At 43.8% G+C, this 16,108-nt stretch overlaps 1 protein-coding gene across 15 annotated transcripts in view; it reads left to right on the top strand.

Annotated features, from left to right (window-relative positions):
* The window catches only part of dab1a (DAB adaptor protein 1a), a 167,192-nt gene extending 151,331 nt beyond the window's left edge, over positions 1-15,861 (top strand). For 7 of the 15 annotated variants that reach the window (XM_067513782.1, XM_067513781.1, XM_067513779.1 and 4 more), the window contains 9 exons: positions 559-612; positions 4,195-4,329; positions 5,871-5,933; positions 6,055-6,151; positions 7,096-7,502; positions 7,973-8,168; positions 8,271-8,419; positions 9,728-9,824; positions 13,797-15,861. In XM_067513782.1, coding sequence (XP_067369883.1) covers positions 559-612; positions 4,195-4,329; positions 5,871-5,933; positions 6,055-6,151; positions 7,096-7,502; positions 7,973-8,168; positions 8,271-8,419; positions 9,728-9,808 — 1,182 coding nt within the window. In that variant the 3' untranslated portion in view covers positions 9,809-9,824; positions 13,797-15,861. The remainder of the gene's footprint in view (positions 1-558; positions 613-4,194; positions 4,330-5,870; positions 5,934-6,054; positions 6,152-7,095; positions 7,503-7,972; positions 8,169-8,270; positions 8,420-9,727; positions 9,825-13,796) is intronic. The other 8 variants (XM_067513789.1, XM_067513791.1, XM_067513792.1 and 5 more) reach the window with 4 other exon arrangements.
* Positions 15,862-16,108: the final 247 nt, after the last annotated feature.

Here is a 16,108-nt window from a genome sequence, read left to right as displayed (position 1 = left end):
ACGATTAATTGGGAAAGAATAAAGCTTTACTTCCAACACTGTGGGAAACAGAACCACAGGAATACCACAATTCATACATATCAGTATTTTGCTATCAGTTCCCGTTGTATCTCTTATTGCACACTGTCATCTGTCATCTGCCTGTGTGACAAAGAGATATTACATGTCTCCGTGTGTATGACAATCGGAGTTATTACATGTCTGTGGGTGTGATAACCAGCCTTATCCATTCTTTATTAGTGGGAAAGCATAAAAGAAGGGCCGTCACCGCAGGCCTAGTAGATGGGTTCTCACTCACTCAACAGATTTTAATTCTGATTATCCCTGTGCGTCTGTGTGTGCTCGCACACACACGCAGACACACACACACGCAGACACACACACACACTACCAGTGATTGATTTCGTTCCCGAGGAGCCAGGTCCCAGGGTTTTGTGTTGGCATTGGGTGTGTCACAGTGCTGTAACAGTGATGTGTAAAGACTGTTTCATTGTTTGATTAAACTAGAGGTAACAAGCTCTCTTGGCTGTTCTCTGACTTTATTGACCGATTGTGTAGGTTCCCACCAGTCACCAGAAGGAAGGGGTCTATGATGTCCCAAAGCGACACCCTGTGAGTGACTTGCCTGTGTCCTACCACCCCCTCAGCCTGCCTCCCCCTCTCAGACAAACCTCTCAGCTGCCACACTCTTACTTTAGCATAAAGCATTTCCCTCAGTGCCTTCTCCTTTTAGAGGCCTTGTGACGATCTAATTTTGCAGCAAATTGAATTCTTCTTAACATCTCCTATGCAATTGATCCAATGTATTTGCGACCCCCCCCCCCCCCCCCCCTGAGAGGTTTTCTGGGACCCAGTGCTTTTAAACAGTGCACTGTGCTACTGTTTTGCCTGTGCTGTAGCTGTGGTGGCTGGTGCCCTTTTCCTTGTGCTCCATGGTGCCTGCTCCTTATACTTCACTGGGATACTGTATATTATGTGTGTGTGAATGTGTGTGTCAAGTCAGTTTGCTCGATGAAGCATGCCTGGCTGTGGTTTGCCAGTGGTGAATGCTTTAAAAACCTGCATGACCTTATCCCAGAATGCACTAGTAATTTTTTTTCACTGTCATAATTTTTCTTTTAATGGAGATAAGTGACTATAGAATTGTCTGATTATAATGTGCATGGCCCCCTGTTTTTGACCCAGTTCATACATAAAAGTGAGCTTTTTTTGCAGGAAATTGTCACTGTGTGCGCGTGGGTGTGTGTTTAAGCTCTTCTTATTGGCTCACACTGTCAGTGGTTATAATGAAAGATGACCTTGACCACTGTCAGGCTGCACTATAACTCAGCTGCTCTTTATCTGCCTATAAAGATGCTAGTTATATTGCTGCCTGATTTAATCTGCTAAAATCTTCACACTCACTATAACCAGGCTACTGTCCTGTGTGTCTGTGTGTGTGGATGTTCTTGTTGTTTGAGTGTGTGTGCATTTGTATTTGAACACGTTATACCTGGGAAATAGATCAGTATTCTCTCAGACCATATAGAGCCCACCATCTCTGTGTGTATCCCGACTTGCAGTGGGTCTTTTATGATTAAACCACTGAAACTAGACTCCTACGCATTACTACTGGCAGTCAGAATGCTGCTCAATGAATTTTGGTAGTCTGGGAATCAGCCTTGCTGTTTTCTGGCTCCATATTATCCCCAGCTTTGGTAAGAAGCTTACAGGCACCATAGTATTTCTGTTCTCTCTTTACCCAGCCCACAACACATGCTGCTCTTTGGATTGCCTTTGTGTTGTCTGAACATGAACAAATCCAATATTTCTGTCTTGTTGTGCAACCAACTGTCCATTCTGGTTTAAATACAAGGAATTCAAGTCTTTTCTCCTTCCCAGTCGATCAATGGGAGAAAATATAACCTTGTATCATAGATGTATAAATGAATCATAGAATTTAAAATTTGTTTTTGTAGCAGACAGCTTGTGTTGTAATTTGAAGATAATTTAATTTAAATTTAAGATAAGTCCAGGCTCACAGTGGGCAGAAAACTGTTGCTGTGCTGCATAATTGAGCCTGTCAGTGATGTCACTACAGGCCTCAGTCAAAACAAATGTCAAAAAAGTAGCATTTTTATCAAATTGTACATTTTGGCAGTCTTCTGACGTTCATATCAACTTCAAGGAGAATGGGGAATTTCTTAAAGTGGCAACATCTTATATTTGAAAAATATAAGATGGTGGTGGTGTAAACACAGCAGGAGTGTCTGATGTTATTACTGAGTGGGAAGTGACCAAGACTGCAGCATTTATCTGATCATTGATATTTAGGCTGGATTTAGTGTTTACTTCATTGGCAGGAGAGGCTCATTGTTCTCTAAGCAGAAGAATTGATAGTAGTGTTAGATGAGACCTTTGCTGTGTGTGTACACACTACACCTCAGATGAAATGATAACCGTGGGCAGAATTGTGACCTCCTGTCTGCAGCAATCTCATCTGTTGTTTACTCTGTCACCCTCTTAAATGATGACAAGTCAATAAAACACACACAATCTCACACACACAAAGCACCTTCAGTCTACTGAGTCCTTCCCCCTGTAAGAAGTGTGTTGAATCGACAGACGCCCTCGCTACCCCACAGTCCACATGTAGGGGTCAGCATATTACCATGAACCAACCAAACACACCAGCGGTATATGGCATGATATGATCAGTGGGCCGTGGCTGTAAAATTCAATCTTTGTCTAAACTGGTTTATATAAAAGTTAAGTTAAGTTACCACGCATGGGTTTTGTTGTTCGTGTATGAGAAATATTACGCAAATGAGAAAGAGGAAAATGTTTATAACCTGGCTTTGTTTTAATCAGAGTTGTGAATTTGTGTGTGTGTTTGTGTTGGCTTGTGACATTTCTGCAGCATTTTCGGCTTGTGCTAGTGTGATCAGTCACACAGCAAGGGATCAGCAAGGTGGCGTTAATTAAAGGGGCTGCATTAATAGTATGCAGAACACATGTGCACAGGTAATTACTGTTTCCCTGGAGATGGCTAATTGATAGGTGGCTGCTGTACTGATAAAGATAAAGGGCTGGACAAAGAAATGGCAGGAGAGTATAATGGGCACAGAGGGATAATTGGCAGGGTAGGAGAGAGGGGCTAAAAGAGAGAAGGAGAAGAAAGTAAAGACACCAAATACTGTGTGTTTCATTCCAACTCTCAGAACACTTGAGATTTTCATGAAAACTAAAAACATCCAGAAAATAAATGACAGGGTTTCCAGAACTGATTAGTATTGGGCAAGCTGTTATTGGAATTCAGTATTAGGTAACGATGGTCATACTTCATGTTTTCATCCAATGAAAACAATACACTCTGTATTATTGCAGTACACCAACTACTGTGGCTTATTTCAGACCTGTGTGCACATTATGCTGCAGTGTCCGTACAGGAAAAAGGTCTGACCCAAACCATCAGCATCCTGCTAGAGCTGAGTTTGTTCGTATTGTCAGATGTCGCAGGCATGGGTGAAATCCACATGTAAATCTATCAGTGTGGCTCTTTTACGTGTTCAGTTCAGAAGAAGCATGGGCTACATTAAGAAGTTGGCAGAATGAATTCATTTTTGGCTTCATGGGATTAGTCAAGATTTGTTACTGATAATTAAAAGATAACACTACTGGCCTTATCCTGTGATTTGTAGATTGATGAAAATATATCTACTAATAACATAGAACAGACTATCTGGACAGAAACAGGTTTTCTCTATACTATAATGAGCTCCCTCCCTTTGCTTGCACATACAGCAGGCAGCAGTTAATCCAGCTTGTCTTTCTGTGTCTGCCTGCCTTGCTGTCTGTCTCACGCTGTGGTTCCTGACACTGGGGAGCAGGCTTTACAGAAACACAAAGGGGGTTTAAACCACAGATCAGAGCTGTAGTTTAGACTAAAGGTAGGGATGATCTATAAACCTCTTTAAATCTTTACTTGGTCTCGAAGTCTACCAACATGAACTTTGTGTGTGTGTGTATGTGTGTGCGTGGGTGGGTGTTTGTGTGTGCATGAATTGTGACTTGGACACCTGCAGACCATCACATTCCCCTCTCAAATAAGCCTCATATCACCTCAATTCCTCCTGTCTCAGCCTCTCCCTGGATGTTTGTCTGTGAGCACAATTTCATCTCACCTGCCATCTAACATTAGCGTTGTGATTGCAGAATGGACATCAAAAAAACCTTCACCATCATCAGCATAATCATTTTCATGATCAACCCCTCAAACAACAACAAACTGATCAGCAGCAGCTTGCAGTGGCAGATCTGATAAACTTAGACCTGGACATGGGGACTCAGGTAAGGTTCTGTGTGAAGTTACAGCAAAGCCAAGTATACATGTTGTTTTTAGGGTTTTCAGTTTTTGCAAAAAGGGAACATAGTGTCCTTAGGTTGACTGGTAGCCCTCATGAAATGTTTTATGCGCTATATCCTCAAATGGTCTTCTGTCTCCCGTTCTCATCTGTACTGTACAACTTTTGTTCTTTACCATTCATAGGTCCCCCCAAATCTTGACCCCTGTCATTTATGAATAAAACAGCCTTGCTGTTGCCATAGTTACCCGGTTGTGGCAAGGTTAGAGTCGAGTGCTGTATGTACGGGTGCACCCGCGTGTCCTCACCGGCATTTTTACATGTGGAAAGAGGGGAAAAAAATAAATCCTGTACCTCAGAGTAGAGATCATTTAGGGTGGAGGGGACATAAAGAGACATCAGAGATCCTGTCAGACACGAACCCCCCCAGGCCATGGGTGAGGGGTGTTATTAAAGCATTTATAACACAACCTGACCCCGTCACCCCCCTACCACGCATGTTTGCTGTTGAGTCAAGTGAACTAAAAGTGTATTAAATGAACTAAAAGGTTAATAAAATGTTTCTGAAATTGTGAATTGTGAATAACTCCCATGGACATCCTGTTATCAGTCCCTGTGTACGCACTATTTTGTGTATCTTGAATACCTTTGATATCGTGATTTTTATCTTCTGCACTAGACTCTGCAGCAACAATAGGCCATACTATAGCCTATCTATCCCCATCCTCTTTATAAAACAAAAAAAGAGAGAGAGAAAAAACTCACATGCACATCTAAACTCATAACTGTGAAACACCATGCTCATAGATCCATTTTCTGATAGATGTAAAAAAAATAACTTTTTGGTCTGGTGTGACCTACAAGAGTGAACGAGAGGGTTAGATATTCTAAGAACATTCATTATCTCTAAAGAAATTACCCGCATCCATGATTTATGCAAATCTCTAACCATGTATTCAAGGCTTAAATTCCTTTATCCACTAAAAATAGTCTCTTTCACTTGCCACCAGCCTAAAGATATTATTAATGTGCAATAAAAAGGGGGAGAAGGATCATGGGGAGACGGTAAAAGGAAACAGAACAATACAGACCAAACTCAGATCAAATAGAAAGGCTGCTGTCTTTGATAACTATTTCATGTGAGGCACACTACCCATCATCTGCACGAGGGGGACATTAATGACTTGTCCAGAAGAAGACATTGGCACAGTAATGATGGAAAGGGCATGGTAGTCAGTTTCTAGAATCTTTATCTGGAGCAGATGACAAAGATTGTGATAACACTTGGTAGGTATGTCATCATAACCATTTCATGTCATTATCCCATCTCTCCTCACCGCTCTGTTACTTCTTCTGTGTTGCTGCCAGTGCTCAGGTAGGTACAACAAACTTACCGCCCTAGTATTGTGTTGCATGCAGTGTGTGAAGCATGTTACACTGGAATGGAAACCACTTTAGATAATGTACAGAGTACAGCTATGTTGGTATAGTGCCTGACTGCAAGTGTGTACTTTCTCTTGTTTTTAGAATATCAACCAATTAGAGATTTTTGGAGACATGTCCACGCCTCCTGACATCACCTCTCCATCAGTGAGTAGCTGTGGTACATGCACAGCTTCATTTATACCCTATAAAATCCTAATAGCATTTCCACTGAGCTGTCTCCCCTTGTGGTTTTTCCTCTACCCCAACCTCCAATCACACCCCACAGACCCCCGCCTCTCCAGCCAACACCCTCGACCCCTCGCAGGGCCTGCAGCCTCCCACGGAACTGTTTGCTCCTTTCAATCCTGCGTCTGTGCCCTCAGGTAGGACCTTGTTCATTTTCTGCTTAAATATACCACCGCTGCAAGCGAAGGGGAAACATACGCAGCGAAGGGGAGGGAGTCAAGGAAAGAGAGTCAGAAGATTTCGAAGGCAGAGTGGGAGAGAGGTAGAGAAGGGAAGGTGGTGGTAGTGGTGGTGGTGGTGGTGGTGGGGGGTTTAGAAAAAAATGAATATGACGGAATAGAATTGAAATTTAGATGAGAGGAGGGGGATAAGGAGGTGTTGGTTGTGTGTTGAATATGAAATGCGTCATTAGCTAGCTGCCTCAGATGCTGCTGATTTACCTGTGGCTGCTGAGGCAACTGTGGTGGTCAGCGGAAAATAATCAAACAAGCCTGAGATTATCTGTTGGTGAGGCCTCTTTGGTATGCATGGGCCATATGTGATTTTGATGTCGGTGTATATTACATATTTTTCCTAGTAGTCCACCTTTAGTCCCGTCTTCACCTCTGTTTGTCTCCTCGCCTGCTGTCTCCCTGCACTTGTCAGTGGCGCAGGATGGCCAAGGTTAAATGTCAAGTTTCTCTGCTGTAGGCAACAACTGGAGACCAGAAGCAGGAGACTAGCAAGTGTGTAATAGAATAAGCTTTCACTGATGAGTTTGAGTGATTTTAATGAGTGTGTGTTAAGCTCCTGCCTTTTCATAATGACTCTGGCTCATTCTGGAGGTAATTATTATAGTTCACCATGACCATTAACAGGCACCGCATTAGCTGCAGGCAGAAGTAGGGCAGCACTCCCTGGTGATGCATGGGTTATTATCTGTGTGTGTTTGTGTGTTGAATAACAGCAGAGGTGAGCATATGCACTGTTGGTATTTTAATCACTTCTGTCCTCTGCTTTTACTTTTAATATTACCAAGAAATGATTACAATTCTGATCTTTACTATTGCCATTTTTATAATCTCTTCCTATTCACCATTAGGTTATGTGACAATGGGAGCAGTACCTCCAGGGCACTGGTCCCAGCAGACGTTTGCTGCCCAGACACCACTGGCCTTCGGGGTCCAGTCACCTCTAGGTCCAGTGGCCCAGGTGCTGCCAGGTGGCCAACCTCTCATCTGGGGCCAGGCCAACATTTTCCCTGCCACCCAGCAGCAATGGGCAGCCATGGCAGCTGGAGCCTTCCCCCCCACAGCCTACCTCCCTGCCCAGCCCGTGGGCACCCTGCCCGCTGCAATGTTCCAGACTCTCACCCCGATCACGACTGTGACTCCAGCCGGCGAGAGCCATTCAGGTGCTGCAGCCGGCGCTTCAGCTCCCTCACCCTCAGCTTCGTCGAGTCCGCAGCAAGGGGAAAGGGGGAAGAAGATGGGCAAGGAAATGTTCAAGGTGAGGAGCTGAGACCAGAATGAAATCTGCTCAACTTGTCTTTTTTAGGAAATTGCAATAGAAACCAGTGAAATCTTGATTAGTTAGTTAGTTGGTTGTCTGAATAGTTAGTTAGTTCTTGTGGCATTCTATCCTTGTATTAGAATAGGAATTAAGGGAACACTGCAGACATTTGCCCTAACTTGACATTCTTTGTTTCATTACCCTTCTAATCTCAAAGATCAGGGTCTTGGTACAACTGACATTTACAGGTAGTAAAGCTGTAGTTGAGCTTCAGTGTAGTTTGTTCCCTTAACCAGCTCACCTTTTTTGGCTGAGATGGAAAAATTATAAAGGGTTTACAGTTTCACTGTTGATGACCTGGACAAGTTGAAGATGATACAAAAGGTATTTTCACACCATGACTGGAAGCCCTGATTGTAGCTATGTTTTGAAGAAGGGCTACTCGACTAATGGTTTTCGTCCTTCAGGATTTTCAGCTGGCGAAGCCTCCGGCCATGCCGTCAAAGAAAGGTGATCAGCCCAGCTTAGCAGGAACCACAGAGGCGTTCAGCAGTTACTTCAGCCGTGTGGGCACTGCCCAGGAAACGGACGACTGTGACGACTTTGACATTTCTCAAATGAATCTGACGCCAGTCACTTCCACAACACCATCCACCAACTCACGTAAGGGCTGCAACTATTCAGTCGTTTATATGTGTAACAGGATTTCTCACAAATCTCCCGACACTGTGTCACTACATCTGACTCAGCTTGTCCTTCATGTAGCACCCACTCCAGCTCCCAGGCAGAGCTCTCCCTCCAAGTCCTCAGCCTCCCATGTCAGTGACCCCCCCACTGATGCCACAGACCCCCCCACAGATGATTCATTTGGGGAAGCAGAAGGCAGCCCTAGTCGCAGTGGAGAAGAAGATGCTGTAAGTGTGTGTGTGTCTGTGTGTCTTTAATAACTCACTCTTTACGCTGCTATAACCTACACAGCATGTTGAGATCGTCTGATAAATAGCCTACGTAGTGGCTTTGGCGGGCCAGGTAATCACTCTGGCTGATTAGGGGGCCGATACTGTTGTGTCCTTTAGTGTGCAAGTGTGTGTTTCCGTTTGTATCGGTGTCCGTGTGAATGTGCACATGAAATGTGTGCTTGTGAGAGATCATGAGCACTAGTGTGTCTGCATAAGTGTGTGTGCATGGTCAACACGGCGTTAAATTAGCTAGTGGAATTGTCAGAGACATCATTAAGCTGTTATTAATACCAGCCAGGTATCATCCATACATCACTACTTCTATATGGACAGACTCATCTCTGCTCCATATCTTCTTCCTGGGACAATTAATATTTATTTTAGCAGCAATACCTCAATCTGAGAGAGAAAATGAGAAAAATCAAGATAAAAGTGTGAAGATAAAGAGCGATTTTTAAGGGAGTTTGGAGAAACTCCCTTTTCCTTTTACCAAAGTCCTTTTAGAATAAGTGACCTTCAAAGACACAAGACCTTTCTAGTACTTTCCCTGCCATCTTTGTGTCTTTTTTTCTTTCATTCTTGCCTCAGCCTTCTCTTTTACTCTCCAATATCCAGCCATGAAACATTAGTTTTATGCCTCCAATCCAGCTATTATTGCAAAAAATAGAGAACTTTCACATGGCTGAAAATGTCACTGGGCCTGAATAACACACAGAAGCTTTATACAACCCAGAGAAATGTGCATTGGTGGTGGGACTGAGTGAGCGAGGCGAAAAGGTTACAAAGAAACGAGGACAGGGAAAGAGGAATTCAGAAACATAGACTCCCATTCTCTGTGGTGCAAGGTGTAAAAAGCAGAAGCCCTTTTTGAGGGTGGGGCAGATCAATAGATTGAACTACGCAGAGGCATTCATAATAGAAAAGTGTAAATGAGGGCTTGTGTGTGTGTGTGTGTGTGTGTGTGTGTGTGTGCGTGTTTTTAAGTGTGTTTACGAGGATTTGCAAATGTGTTTATGAAAAGAGATAGGCTGTGTGGGCTGGGATTTCTCACTCCAACTGTCCTTAAATCTCCTTCAGAATATTGACGCCTTTTCTCTTTGCTGCCTGTTTATGTCTTCTCTTGCAGTGTTCACAGATCCTTCAGTCCTTTCAAATGTATTCTTCTCTACTTTCCTCTTCACCCTTATTTACTTCACTGAATCTCCATCAACCTTTCTTTCCACCTTTTTCTCCCTTCCTTCGTCCTCTTCGTCCCTTCTTTAGGCATGTGGTTCTGGGTCGCCCTGCCCCAGTGAGACGGCAGAGCCCAGCCTAGACCAGGCCAGTCCAGAGGCTGGGAGCTAGATAGCAGCAGGGCAGGGTAGGTATTAATACCTCTCCACCAACTCCTCCCTCTTCACCTCCCTGCTCTTATCTCTTCTTCTGCTTGACTGTTGCATCTCCCACTTACATCAGTCTGCCTGAATCCTGTGTATCATCTTACCTGTCATGCATCCTCAAAGAAAAGCATGCATTTGGTTGGCTGTTTGACTGGTGCTGTGTGTGATTTGTGCATGTATGAGGATTTGCTTATATTGTATGTAGCATGTAGAGTTTGAATCGGCATTGTGCATATGAAATGTGCTATGATTTCATTATGCATAATCACTTTGGCCATAGTGCACTGTGCCCTCATTGTGTCTCGTCTTAGTGACATGTGCCTAAATTACACCCAGTTCCCTAAATAGCACACATCTCACCAAGAAAGTCAATAGTGTGTGACAGCCAATCAGAAACTGTGCACTTCAGTGAACAGGACGTCTTCTGGGATTTGCCAGTGTGGTGCACAATATTCTGATGTATGTGCTATGCTTAATATAAAGATAGTGTATGCCATCCTTTCATGCATTATGTATGTTTTTGTGGTGTAATAAAACTCATAATGTGAATTGTTGCATAAGGATTAAAGTGTTAATGTGGCAATTTCAAACTTTTTGCACGTCATGCTACAGGAAAACTTTTACACAAACGCTGGAGATTTCCTGTTCAAGACATGTTGACATTCAACTTTGCCTACTCAAGGAGGGACAGACACACAAGAAGAGAGCCATTTTAAACCCTGCCTCTCTACCCGGTATCCTCTCCCACACAATTCCCGACTGTGGCTCCTTAATGATAGCTGCTGGCACTCACACAGGCGAAAACGTAATGGTTTTGTTTTCATCAGCTAATACTGGGGTGCCAAGATTAATGACTGCCCCGCTATAATTGGCATTAATTAAAACCCAAGAAGCCTTCCCCACTCCAGTAGAAGGGGTGGCTGAGTAGCCTCTCTCCCCTGTTGGCCAATGTCCTCATATTCAGACTGTCTGAAAGCTGCAGGGCAGCAGGTGGGTGTAGGTCTTAAGTGGGAGGATGAATTGTAGAGTAGTGAATGGTGAATCTGGCTGGCTGGCTGTTATGGCCAGAAGCGCTGAGTTTTCCCTCTGTAGTAGGTGGACTGCTTTGGTCCTGGTCCAATGACACTGCTCCCATATGGTGTTTACTTGCTCAATCTCATCGACTTTAAGCATCTTCCCAAACACCCACACACACGCACCTGTGCAATAGGTCCAGATATTCCCCTGTCAAGCACACCTGTGATCGATATAGTCACCACCTGTGCTCATATTGGAGCCAAGTGTGTGTTTGTGTATGTTCGTGTGTGTGATTGCTACTGGCCTTTACCGCCTGTCTCCCGCTCCCACTGTGTGGCTACGACAGACATGTGTTCGGGCTAGTGGGATTGTAAGTGTTTTTTCTGGGGTGATCTCATCATGTCCAGTGAACGCTCCCAAGTCCCAGCCGTGAAATGGCCTGCTTCCACGGTTCACTGAGCAATCTCACATTGCTCCCACTGCCCAGGGCCTACCACTCACACGCACCCACACACATCAATGTCCACACATGTACCAGCCAGGGCAGATATTTTGGCCTTCAGGCTGGTGCTGTGCCAGCACATCACTCATACCTCCACCCAGCACCTCTCAGTCCCGCTGGATTTGGGGGAGCTGAAGCAGTCCCAGTTGGCAGCGCTGGTTAGATGATGCAGGGTGACACTCCCGGGCTGTGGGTCTGATGCAGGGGCTGAGCAGTGTGCGCTTGCTGTCACTGCTTGTCTCAGACTCTTTGTCACCCAGGGCTGCTGGCAGCTACTCTCTGCTGACTGTCTGGCCTTGGCCAGCCCGACAGTTATAGCTCTGTGTCCCAAAGCATCCATCCTATCCTTAACTCCACTCATCTGTTTGGATGAGTGTGTGCAAATTGGGTAACAGGTTTTAGCCTGATTCTGAAGGAACAGCATCTTTGTTCTAGACTCCGCACTGTACCTTGAGAAAGCTGCACACAGCTGCCTTTACAGTTTGGACTATAGTCCACAAACTATAGCTCTGAAACAGTGTCCACTGTTTACAAATCTGCTGCCTATTTTCTCAATCCTTTTATTGTTTTGCCCACAATATGATACCGTTGTGACAAATGCCGTTTACAGTTTTCCTGACCCCAAGATGTATTGCAATTACTGTTCGATTTTAGATGTTGAAACCAGAAATTTGGTATTTTTGTTAAGAACCAGTTGCCCTAATAATCACAATAAGACCTCTTGATCGACATCGAGGAACTGGAGTGATAAAATTCAATCATCACCTTTTTGCTCAAGTACAAAAATTGGTATGTGTGTGCCAAAGTTTGTTATCCTCTTGTCTTGTGGCACAGCCATGATGGGACACTGTGTAAAATGTAAGTGAAAAGAGATGCAATGATAAGCACATTTTATAAAACTCATTTTTTATTGCAACTACAACAAAGACAAAAACCTTTAAAAAAAACACATTTGCGCATTTTGAATTAGTTCCCAGCAGAATAACTAAAGAAAAAACAGGATAAGGAAACGCAGACTGGAAAGACTGGAAAAGATGTGCAATGCTGAAAAAAGGTGGAACATCTCATTAAGAAGAGACGTGATTCAGATTCTGTTCTGTTAAGTTAAAACTTTATCATGCAAAGAAACAACCATATGTAAACAAGATCCAAAATTGCCAATAGCTTGTCTGAGCCTGAGCTCATTTAGAACGGATTAAGGCAAAGTGGAAAACTGTGCTGTGGTTTAATGGGTCAGAATAATAAATTATTTTTGGAAATTGCTGTGTCCCCAGGGCTAAAGGGGACAGGGACCATCCAGCACAGCTCAAAAACCAGCATCTGTTATTGTGTGAGGGTGCATTCGCTCGCATGGCTTAGGTAACGTGAGCATTGGTGAAGACGCCTTCAGTGCTGAATGATGAATACAGGTTATGGAGCAACATATCGTGCCATTCAGATGTTTTTTCATGGAAGACTTTTTTCAGCAGCTAAAATCATTCCCATATGCCCATATCAAGCATAAAGGGTGAAGAACATTTCCATTAAAACCTAAAGCACTTAGTCTCTTCGGTTTCCAAAAACTGAGATTGTTGTAGTCCCAACTTTTTTAATATGAGTTACTTACAATAAATTCCAGTTGACATGGTATGTTCCACATGTTGTTTCTACTATTGAAATTAAAAATACGTTTTTTCATGTTTTACACGGTCCCAAGTTGTTGGGACTGGTAGATCCTGAACTGCAAACACATTTCTCTGTGCCAAGTGAGAGAAGTCTTCCAGAATACAATAGCCCTGTCTGTAGCCTCCAATCAAGTTGTCTTCGTGGCGGACTGAGTGGCTGGCTGTAATTATGTGTGCAATAATAACGGGCCCATTGTGAGTGAGTGCAGCAGGCTGGTTGCTCTGACTGCAGGGTGTTCCATCATCCACTGTCTTCTAGCTCAGTTATAGAGAAACATGGCCGTGATGACTCATAACTGGTCTTTCAAGGCGCTCGCTTCTACATGTGATTCATACTGGTTCTGAAGTCTGGAGTGAAAAGAGAATATGCATGTGCATGCAAAGTGACATACACACACACCTAAAAGCTTTTTAGTGTGAGGGGTGAATTTTTCTGTGAGAGGACATTTCTTTCAATGACTGGACAATTTCTGCAGTGCAGTGTGACACTGCCACCTGGTGCCTATGTTGGTGCTAGCAGTTCCTGTTGTTAGTCAGGAAGTGCCAAACCTCTGCAGATGTGGATCTATGCTTGTCAGGGCTTGCAGGTTGGTGATGCACAGTGCAGTCAGTTGAGAGGATGAATCAAACTCAGATCCTCCCTTCTAATTGTGAAGCATTCTGTTGAAATGCAGACGCCACACATTACACATACAGCCAGGGTTTAATATCAGCAAAATGTTCACTGTTTTTGAGTTACTGATATTTAATGTTTTTCTTCTCGTGCACAGAAGGGGAAGGACCCTCTTTACGCCAAGATCAACAAGGGGAAGAAATAGCGACAGACAGGAAGACAGACCTGACCAGCATTGAGAGAACAGGAGGAGAACCCTAGCGCACGCTTGTGTGTGTGTGTGTGTGTGTGTGTGTGTGTGTGTGTGTGTGTGTGTGTGTCTGGCATGTTGCCCTGCCCAGCCAAGCCCTTCTTCTTCTCCTCTGGCTAACAACCTCCCAGGAGGAGCCTCCACCTCCTCCTCCTTACCCTTTACTCCTGCTGCTCCTCCTCTCTGCAGTCTTGTCTCCTCCTAAGAGGAGAGAACCCTCTGGGTCATTCACTCCAGGCAGGAGAGATATCAATCACTGAGACGGATCCAGTTCTCCCTCCACTGCGCTGTCTTCTCCTCCCCTCCTCCTCTCCCTGTGTTAACTCACACCCAGCCTTACAGACATAACCTGCTCCTCTCCTCTCTCCCTCCTTCCCTCACCTCTCTCCTTTCTGTCCCATACTCCCTTCCTCTGCCTCCTGTGTCTGGCCAGAGACTGTGCTGCCAAGGAGGGACTGAATGAAGCAGTGCCTCCCTGTCTCCGACACCCACCAACATATGCGCACATTCATTGGGATTAGAGTGATCATCTTTTATTTTAATGAACAGAATCTGCATTTGTAACAAGAAGATCCCCCAGGAGGAGGTAGACTGAACCAAGGATGGCCCATTAATGGGATCAATGCCTCTGATTGGTTGGTTTGTTCGGCCTTTTCCCCTCATTCTTGTGAGTGTCTGCTGGATCACTATGCAGAAACAAGACTCTCTGGGAGCTACTCACACACCTATTACACACATACTCAGAACAAAGCAATCAGTCTGCACACACACACACACACACACAAAAACACTCCAACATACACGCACACAGTAATTTGCCAAACGTCTCTCCTCGCAGACAGACTCATACAGAGACCAGAGGACAAGACATACTGAAGAATGGAGCCAGAGAGGAAGGTGTTGCAAAGTCAAAAAGATTCTGTGATCGAACTGTCGAACTGTTCATTCTCTATAGCTTTTGTACAATACCAATTAAAAAAAAGAAGAAATTGAAAAATTGATTTTTATTTTATAAGTCAATCAAGCCGCTGGGGTCAGCTCTATAGGAGTTATAGAGTCAACATGGCTTTAAGGCATCGGATGGTTGGTTTGCCAAACTCATTTTGTAAATAATGATAACAACAACAACCATTTCGTCCATTGGACTTCTGAGCCATAAAATAGGAAGGCTTCAGTTATGCAAACTTTTGACTTTAACCCAAGCAATACCAACATATGGTTTCTTTTCCCTGTTTTCTGTGATTTGTTTGCCTCTTTCTCCCTCTGATATTTTGATCTTGTGCCTGGGTGTTGTAGGTTTTAGCCTCACTTTCTGATCTAGGCTCCAGGTCTAAACCTTGCACCATGCCCCATATTTGTCTCCTCAAGTCCTGTCACTTTTTGTCTTAATCGAAGCAGGTTACAGATTTTATGTCTCACAAAATCACACCCTACCCCTGTACCACAAAGCTCTATTTTTTAAGTTGCAGACAGCGCACATGGTCTCATTTGCTTTTGCCCAGACTTCTCCTGCCCTCCCTCCCATTTCCCCAGAACAATCTTTAGGATACTATCTGTCTCTTGGTCAGGTGCCACAACTGCTGCTGTCCGAGCATCTTTTGTGTAGACTGCAGCATCATCTGCATCAACTTCATCAACTGTGATGGCAATGACTCCCTATTTTATGGCCAGAGTCCCTATGTCTCTTGAGAACTCTTTTGGACTATGATGTTGATTAACCTAAAAAATTGACCAACAGAAGATGAGCAAAGAAGTTGAGTTTAAAGGGAAACATTGCTGTTTGAGTACATAACATTTCTAGACCTATTTTAACTTTACCTCAGCTAACAGTTTCTTAATGTAAATTGACACATTATTTTTATCTTTATGAATATGACATTCTACAGTGGGTTTTTAGATGATTCTTTTGTTTTTCTTTTGATTTACGTATTCCACCATGTAATACTGTTACAAATAAACACATCCCAAATGACTAATGTGTCTATTTATGGATCTTGGATGGAATATGGGTTTGTGTGTGGGTGGGTGTGAAAGCAAGTGAGCCTAATGGTGTGTGCCTGTCAGACGCGACCCCCAGTGTGTCTTTTTTTAGAGTAAAACAAGAGTCATTCAGTATTTTGTTGTAATTTAACACAGCTTTAATGGCCTGTCACATTTTGCTACAGTAGCAGTCCCTAATGCAAGCTGTCATAAGCTTTATTAGCGACCAGCTACGTAAC

Source organism: Channa argus, chromosome 8, assembly GCF_033026475.1.
Source record: "Channa argus isolate prfri chromosome 8, Channa argus male v1.0, whole genome shotgun sequence".
NCBI lineage: Eukaryota > Metazoa > Chordata > Actinopteri > Anabantiformes > Channidae > Channa > Channa argus.
This window is presented reverse-complemented; position numbering and strand designations above follow the sequence as displayed.